Source organism: Barbus barbus, assembly GCF_936440315.1.
Source record: "Barbus barbus genome assembly, chromosome: 38".
Lineage (NCBI taxonomy): Eukaryota > Metazoa > Chordata > Actinopteri > Cypriniformes > Cyprinidae > Barbus > Barbus barbus.
Window position 1 is genome coordinate 27,104,056 of NC_136716.1, and position 9,343 is coordinate 27,113,398.

The 9,343-nt window shown below is 35.7% G+C and overlaps 1 protein-coding gene across 2 annotated transcripts; it reads left to right on the forward strand.

The window, feature by feature from the left end:
- The first annotated feature begins 229 nt into the window (after window positions 1–229).
- Window positions 230–7,420, forward strand: LOC306857646 (small COPII coat GTPase SAR1B-like). Of its 2 annotated transcripts, none has more exons than XM_079397673.1 (7): window positions 230–411; window positions 2,126–2,195; window positions 3,611–3,730; window positions 3,824–3,889; window positions 4,078–4,181; window positions 4,252–4,383; window positions 6,021–7,420. In XM_079397673.1, the coding sequence occupies exons 2-7, from the start codon at window positions 2,138–2,140 to the stop codon at window positions 6,135–6,137; spliced, it is 597 nt and encodes a 198-aa protein (XP_079253799.1). In that variant the 5' UTR covers window positions 230–411; window positions 2,126–2,137; the 3' UTR covers window positions 6,138–7,420. The 2 variants fall into 2 exon arrangements, with proteins under 2 accessions (XP_079253799.1, XP_079253800.1); XM_079397674.1 differs by having other exon boundaries at window positions 277–411; window positions 4,078–4,169.
- Window positions 7,421–9,343: the final 1,923 nt, after the last annotated feature.

Genomic DNA, 9,343 nt, shown 5'->3' on the forward strand with positions numbered 1-9,343 from the left:
ACAAGAAGAAAATCAGTATCTCAGATCTTATTAATAAATAAATAAACTACGCCATTTTTAAATATTTATCAAGATTAAATTATATGTAGACATCGTGATTTTGGCGTGAAACATTTATTTATTAATTTTTATTATTCCAGCATTGTGACATTGTTTTCACACACACACAAAAACGGGTTTAATTATATTATTTAACTAAATTTAGCAACATTCTCTGACCAATGAGATCGCGCACCGCCGGTGACGTGCATCAAGGCGGAAGTGGGGTCAGGGTGGCGTGCGCGCTCATGTGAGAGATCCTGCGGGTTACTAGAGACGCTCTGCGGCTCGCGCGCTTTCAGAGAATAACGGCAGAAACCGGAGAATTCACCGAATTGACGCACTGAAGCCGCGACACGCGTCTGAGAAACGGTGAGCGATGATAACAACACACAGAAACACACACACATACATACAGAGAGCGAGAGAGAGACCTGGACGAGGCTTTATTCAGGCCTGGGATTAACTGTGTGTGTGTGCGCGCGCGCGTGTGTGTGAGAGTGAGTTTGTGTGTTAGTGAGTTTGTGTTCGTGCGAGTGAGTGAGTGTGTGTGTGCGTGAGTGAGAGAGTGCGTGTGAGAGAGAGAGTGTGTGTTAGTGAGAGTGTGTGTGTGCGTGTTAGTGCGAGTGTGCGAGTGCGTGAGAGAGAGTGCGTGTGTGTTAGTGAGAGTGCGTGTGTTAGTGAGTGCGTGTGTGAGAGTGTGTGTGTGCGTGTTAGTGCGAGTGTGCGAGTGAGAGAGTGCGTGTGAGAGAGTGTGCGAGAGTGCGTGTGTGTTAGTGAGAGTGTGTGTGTGAGTGTGTGCGTGTTAGTGCGAGTGAGTGTGTGCGTGAGAGAGTGCGCGTGTGTGTGAGAGTGAGAGTGCGCGTGTGTTAGTGAGTGTGTGTGCGAGTGTGAGAGTGTGTGTGTGCGTGTTAGTGCGAGTGAGTGTGTGCGTGAGAGAGTGCGTGTGTGTGAGAGAGAGAGTGCGTGTGAGAGCGTGTGCGTGCGAGAGTGCGTGTGTGAGTGAGTGCGTGTGTTAGTGAGTGCGTGCGAGTGATTGATTGAGTGCGTGTGTGAGTGAGAGTGAGTGAGTGAGTGCGAGTGCGTGAGTGAGAGAGTTTCTGTAGGATAGGGTACTTTCCCACCAAGCAATACGAAATACCTCTAGTTTGTTTTTCTCCAGCTGCGCTCCATTTTCCGGGCTGCTCTCTTTAGGGCCCGAGTGTGCTCATTATACCACGGTGTTGGACTCGTTTCCTTAATCTTCCTTAAGCGTAAAGGAGCAACTGTATCTAAAGTGCTAGAAAAGAGAGAGTCCATAGTCTCTGTTACATCATCAAGTTGTTCTGCGCTGTTGGATCTGCTGAGGATTTGAGATAAATCAGGAAGATTATTTATAAAGTAGTCTTTTGTGGTAGAAGTGATGGTTCTACCATATTTGTAACAAGGAGTTGAATTTACAGTTTTAGCTATAAGGAGTTTACACAAGACTAGATAATGATCTGAGATATCATCGCTCTGCTGCAATATTTCAACACCAGTAACATCAATTCCATGTGACAGTATTAAATCTAGAGTATGATTTCAACAATGAGTAGGTCCTGAAACGTGTTGTTTAACCCCAATAGAGTTCAGAATGTCTATGAATGCTGATCCCAACGAATCTCTTTCGTTATCAACATGGATATTAAAATCACCAGCAATTAAGACTTTATCTGCAGCCAGCACATACAGTAGCAGTACAAACATCACAGGGGATTTATCACTAACACTTGTTTCTTTGGATAATGTTATATGAAGCAGCATTACTTCTAACAAATTATGCTTGAAACTGAAAATAGTGCTATAAATTGTGCCAACACCTCCCCCTTTACCTTTTGGACACGGTTCATGTAGGGGCAGTCGTGGCCTAATGGATAGAGAGTTGGACTTGTAACCTGAAGGTTGTGGGTTCGAGTCTCGGGCCGGCAGGGATTGTAGGTGGGGGGAGTGAATAACCAACACTCTCCATCAATACCACGACTGAGTGGCAGCCTTTCAGTGACCAGCATGGTTAATTTATTAATTGTGTGTAAAATATGAGTAATCTTTTCTGTGTTTTTGTTAGGAAACATCTGCGATGTCATTTATATTTGACTGGATCTACAGAGGCTTCAGTGGAGTGCTGCAGTTTTTAGGTGAGTTCAGATGAAGTTCACATACATTTGACTGATTTGTGAGATTTAATCTCTCCAATATTATTCTAATATGGAAAATAGTCAGAAAAAAGAACAAGTAGACATCTAGACTACAGACTGCTTGTACAGAACCAGTCAAAACATGTTTTGGTTTGGCAAGATGTTTAATGTTCACCAAGGTTGCATTTATTTGATTAAATACAGTAAAGTTGAGAGTTATTATTACAAGTTATTCAAATTAAAAGTTTTTTTACAGTAAGTGAATGTTAAAATATAATTTATTTCTGTGATCTGCAGCTGTATTTTCAGCATCATTACTCCAGTCTTCAGTGTCACATGATCTTCAGAAATCAAATAATATACTGATTTACTCAACAAACATTTCTGATTATTATCAATGTTGAAAACAGTTGTGCTGCACAATATTTTTGTGGAAACTGTGATGCATTTTATTTTTCAGGATTCACAGATGAATAGAAAGTTCAAAAGAACAGCATTTATTTGAAATAGAAATCTTTTGTAACATTATAAATGTCTTTACTGTCACTTTTCATCAATTTAAAGTATTAATTTCTTTAAAAAACTTACTTTCTTATGTGAAAAATTATTTATATATATTAGTGCTGTCAAACGATTACTTGCGAGTAACGCATCCAAAATAAAAGTTTGTTTACATAATGTGTATACTGTGTACATTATGTATAAATAAATACACACACATGCATGTATGAAATAAAAATTTTATGTTTATATATTAAATATATTTATATGTAATATAAAATATGAATATAAATGTATATACTGTATGTGTGTGTATTTATATATACATAATGTACACAGTATACACACATTTCGTAAAACTTATTTTGGATGCGATTATTTGCAATTAATCACTTGACAGTACTAATATATGTGTGTGTGTATATATATATATATATATATATATATATATATATATATATATATATATATATATATATATATATATATATATATATAAAACCCTCCAATGTGGCTGAATTACAACAATTCTGCCAAAACTCCTCCACAGCGCTGTAACAGACTCATTGCAAGTTATCACAAACGCTTGATTGCAGTTGTTGCTGCTAAGGGTGGCCCAACCAGTTATTAGGTTTAGGGGGCAAGCACTTTTTCACACAGGGCCATGTGGGTTTGGATTTAGTTTTCCCTTCATAATAAAAAACTTAATTCAAAAACTGCATGATGTGTTTACTTGTGTTATCTTTGATTAATATTTAAATTTGTTTGATCTGAAACATTAAAGTGTGACAAACATGCAAAAAAATAAAAAAATCAGGAAGGGGGCCAACACTTTTTCACACTTTTTCACACCACTGTACACATATATATATGTATATGTGTGTGTGTTTAAATTTTGTGTTTGTTTCTTGCAGGTTTGTATAAGAAGTCTGGAAAGCTGGTATTTCTTGGGCTGGATAATGCTGGGAAGACGACTCTGCTGCACATGCTCAAAGACGACAGATTAGGACAACATGTGCCCACATTACACCCCAGTAAGTCTCGATTACTACAATTAAAACACAATAGAGCTGTGAGATGAATAATTCCCATCAGGCATTGCTCAGGGCTGACTGTGTTTCTCTCAGCATCAGAGGAGCTGACCATCGCAGGAATGACATTCACTACGTTTGATCTGGGTGGTCATGTACAAGGTCAGAACTATCAATATCAGTCATGTAGTTTAATTCATTGGTTTTCCCAAATATGATACATTTGTAATCATCTACTCACCTCATGTCATTCCACACCTGTATACACGTTCAATTTCTGTGGAAAACAAAGAAGAAATGTATTTTAATATATAAATTTTGTCCTTGTTTATGTTGTCTTTCATCTGCAGCACGGAGAGTGTGGAAGAACTACCTTCCTGCGGTCAACGGCGTGGTGTTCCTGGTGGATTGTGCGGATCACGAGCGTCTGGCGGAGTCAAAGGTGGAGCTGGATGTAAGTGTTTGAGGCTTCAGTCGATCGCAGGCAGACGTTCCTCTCTCTGAGCTCCATCTCTGTGTTTCAGGCTCTGCTGTCAGACGAGACCATCTCCAGTGTGCCCGTGCTGGTTTTGGGGAATAAGATCGACCGTCCGGAGGCCGTGAGCGAGAGGAGTCTGCGAGAGGAGTTTGCTCTGGACGGACAGACCACTGGGAAGGTCAGTGCCAGCCAATCACAAACACACTACCAGGCAGACGTTTTGAATTGTTTTTTTTAAAGAAGTCTCTTCTGCTCACCAAGCCTGCATTTATTTGATCCAAAGCACAGCAAAAACAGTAAAGTTGTTAAATATCTGTACTATTTAAAATAACTGTTTTCTATTTGAATATGTTTTAAAGTGTACAGTTTTTCAGGATTCTTTCATGAATAGAAAGATCAGTATTTATCTGAAATAAAAAGCTTTTGTAATGTTATACACCACCATTCAAAAGCTTGGAGTCTGTGTGTGTGTGTGTAATATATATATATACATACACACATACATACACACACACACGAAGAGTTCATTTGCAAAAACCAATAACTCCATTTTTATAATTTTCAGAAATCACATTTTTAATTGCGCATTCCAAGTAATATCAATCAAACTGCAGTTGGGTTATTTTGATTAAGTAATAATAACTTAAATACAGGTCATTTACTAAATTAAAGTTAATTACATATTAAAAGTTTGTTTTATAGCTAAAGCAGATAACTCCACATTTCATGTTTTAGAGTTTAAAAAACACTGGTTTAATCTTTGTAATCTCTTCAGATGATAAAGTAGATGCCTGACAAACGTTGTTGTGATCATAGATTATGGATGTGATTAACATTACACACAATACACAGAGCTTTTCCCTCAGCATTGTAACGCGCTGCTATCGCAAGGATCCATGAAAACGTTTCGCCCTGAAGAAGATATTACAGGTTCATCAAGTTCGTCGGAATTATCCATCATTGATCACTTTGTCAGCTTTGATGAATCTCTGCTCAGCTAGCACGTCTTTTCACAGTGAAAGTAGCCTCGTCACCTGACCTGAATACAGCGCGCTGATTCGCTAAAATGGACTTATCGGCTTCTGTTCACAAACAACAAGGGGGCTTGTCGGCTTCTGCAGTAAAACGTGAACTTGCGATGCCTTGAAAGTGGACAATACTGGCTTTTTTGACAACGTGTTTAGGGTTCAGATCGTGTGGAGAAGAATACATGCAATCAGCTCTTTTTTTTGTGTGCCGTTTATCGGTTTTTGCAATTAAACTTTTTTTGGGGGGATTATAAAAATTAATACTTTTATTCAGCAAGGATGCATTAAATTGATAAAGGGATGATAAAGACATTTATAATGTTACAAAATAATTATATTTCAGATAAATGCTGTTCTTCTGAACTTTCTATTCATCTGAGAAACCTGAAATTCTACTCGGCTGTTTTCAACATAATAATAATAATAATAACAACAAATGTTTGTTGATCAGTAAATCAGTATATTAGAATGATTTCTGAAGGATTATTTGACACTGAAGACTGGAGTAATGATGCTGAAAATTCAGCGCTGCATCACAGAAATAAATTGTATTTTAAAATATATTCAAATAGAAAACAGTTATTTTAAATAGTAAAAATATTTCAAAATTGTACTGCTTTTGCTGTGCTTTGTATCAAATAAATGCAGGCTTGATGATCAGAAGAGACTTCTTTAAACTGTGTATTGTACTGAAACACTAAAGATGATTTGTCGTCTTATTCATAACAAGCATCATAACATGTATGTAGTTGAACAGAGTTTAGAGTGGCTGGTGTTGTGTCTGCAGGGTAACGTGTCGCTGACGGAGCTAAACGTGCGGCCGCTGGAGGTCTTTATGTGCAGCGTCTTGAAGAAGCAGGGTTACGGCGAGGGTTTCCGCTGGCTCTCGCAGTACATCGACTGATTTCATCCCTTCTGGCCTGACTTGATTTTATTATCAGCAATAACTATGGAAACCTGTTTCTGACACAGATTAAAAAAACAAAAAAGGAAAGGGTCATTGGCACTTTTTATCTCAGAATTCAGACTTTTTCCCACAAATTTAAGAAAGTCAGAATTGAGAGTCATAATTCAGAATTGTTGAAGTCACAATTTTGGCATTTCTCTGAGTTTCTCTTATAATTGCTTGGAAAGTATGCGTTCTGTTTTTCTGCCATGGACGAGGGTAATTGCAACTTTTCATCTCACAATTCTGACATTTGTTCTTGCAATTTCAGGTTTATATCTGAGAATTGACTTTTTTCCTCACAAAGAAGAAAAGTCAGAATTGCAAGAAAGTCATAATTCTGAGATAATCTCATAATTTTAACTATTTTTCCTCAGAATAATAAGGTTCCGTCTTGCAATTCTGTTTTTTCCCCAACAATAAAATAAACAATTTTAAAAAAGACAACTTTTTCTCTCACACTTCTGACTTTTTCTCACAATATGGACCTCATAATTCTGAGAAAAAGCCAGAACTGCGAGGAAACAATGTCTGAATTATAAAATATAAACCGTAGAATTGCTAGAAAAATGAATTCTGAGATAAGTTCCATTTTTAAATGTTTTATCCTGTGGCAGAAACAAGCTTCTATAAATAAGAGCTGTTGATCATTTTGTGCATTTAGTGGATATTTTATTGATGGGTTTTGTCGTTTTGTGTTCTGCATGTTAAAGGTGGAGGGTGTCGTATTGCAAATGACACACTGCAGCTTTAAACACAGAAGCACATGCTCTTACTGTATTAAAGGCCTGCGAGCCTCTGGTTTTTAACGAACGATCAAAGTACAAGCACATGTGATTTTTTCAGTTCCTGCAGCTTCTGAATAATATTAAGACCACGTTTGATCGGGGAGTTTTTACATTGCACTGTTGTAAGTATTATTTAGCATCTCTGCATTATAAAGAGCTGATGTGTTTGAGATGTACAGTATGCTGTAATATATATTCTACTGTAGATAATGTTCATATAGTGCTGAATGTTAGTCTGCCAGCAGATGTCGTTGGTGTTTGTTGATCATCAGGTGAAGCTTTGGCTCGTCAGATATGAGAGCACCTACGGCACAGACAGGATCATTTTTTGCAAATGTGTAAATATTGTATAATGAAGTATAAATGTGTTTTTATTGTTCATAGCCTTGACTTGAGTGTATAGGAATCCATCATAACAGACTGTAAACATCTATAAACTATTTTGAAGAATGTTTCTGTTATTTAATATCTTGATTTTCAAGTTCAGAAAGCTAAACCTAGAATTAAAATAATTTCTGATTAGGGGTTTAAGCACCAAAATCATGAAATTAAATACATAAAAGGAAGAGTTCAAATAATTCCAAACAGGAGGGGGGCATATTTTATCATGCATGCAACAAGTTTTAAAATATTTTTTTTAATTTAAGCACTGACTGGATAAGTGCTGGAAACTGGAAATCATAGATATTCTACAAGTATGATAAAAGCATCCTAACAGTAATTCATATGATTCATGCACACCATCACATGAGACCTGAGAGATAGATTTCAGCATTTTATTTTACTAAATTTATATTCAATACTGTTATGACACTTAATGGCACATTTTGGAGTGTCTCTGTGTTTTACTTAAGAAATATTCATATGGGTTTGGAACCACATACTTTTTGGCTACACTTTATTTTAAGGTGTTACAGTGTAATTATACATTTACGTACTGAGTAATATTAATTAACCAAATGTACTTTTGGATTAAGTTTACTTGCATGTAATTATGCATAATTTCTTGTTATTATAATAGTAAAGTTTTACTGATTTTTTTTTTTAACACCAATTAAGTGTCCTTGTTACATATACTTAAAGTAATAACAGTAATTTACTATAATTACATGCAACTAACCCAAAACCTATAGTAAGTACATGTTAATTAATATTACTCCGTAGTCAGTTGTATAATTAAACTGGAACAAAGACACTTTAAAAATCAAGTGTAACCCAGAAATATCCCTTAAAACTGTGTTAAACCTCAGTTCCACAGCAGAACAGCAGGAGGCAGCAGTGATTTCCAGATCTCAGATCATTCACAGACAGCAACCCAGCACAGTTTATCATGAGAAGAAATACACAGCAATCGTGACAAACACCAGGTTAACTTGAGTGTCTTCAGATAAAGAGTGTGTGCATGCATGTTCACATTGGCTATAAATGTGTGTTTGAGCCTCAGGGTGTTAATAAAACACTGTTTGAATTTGTAATCTGTTTAAAGCACACAATTGCAAATGTGAATGTATGAGAGTTTGCAACACTTGCATCACCGCTGCATGATGCTGAAAGCGTTCTGGTTTCTTCTGCCTGATTTTCAACTAAAACAAACTACCATGCAAACCGCAACAAGGCCATGGGTTCGATTCCTAGGGAAAGCATGAGCAAAAGTTTATTGTATTTGAATGCATGAAATAAAATCAATGTACACCTTCACAATAATGCAAGTGGCTTTGGATAAAAGCATTTTCCAAATGCATAAATTGTAAATGCACGCTACTATTCCTGTAGTATACAGCATCTCTTCTGCTCAGCAGGGTTGTTTTAGTATCACTGATATACCATTAGATTTACATTAATATTTTCAATTCGTTTTTTATTTTAAAACTTTAAAGTTGTAGTAATTCATGTTTTTTGGTAATAGTTGAAGTAATTTACCAATTCTTACTGTTTTTATTAATTTAGTAACTAATGTAGTTTAGTAATAGTAATTTAGTAACAGTTTTTATATTCTGAAATACTTCATTACTGTTTTTATTTTAGTTAATTTTAGTAATATGTACATTTTGTAGTAACTCTTAGCATTTTTATTAATTTAGCTGCTATTATAGTTTTTTTTAGTAATAGTAATTTAATAACTTATCGTTTTTATTCATATTTTGAATTTTTATACTTTATTTTTATTTTAGTTCGTAATTTCATAATTTAGCTTTTCACTTTTTTAATGCCTTTACAGTTTTATTAGTTATTTTAGTACATAAAGTTAAACTAAAAAAAAAGGAGAAAAGTCATCTTGGCAATAAATTATTTTTTTTTATAAATGTATATTTATTTAATTTCAGTTAAGGTTTATTGCATTTCAAGTAAATAGCATTTGTATGGTTTTAGCATTAG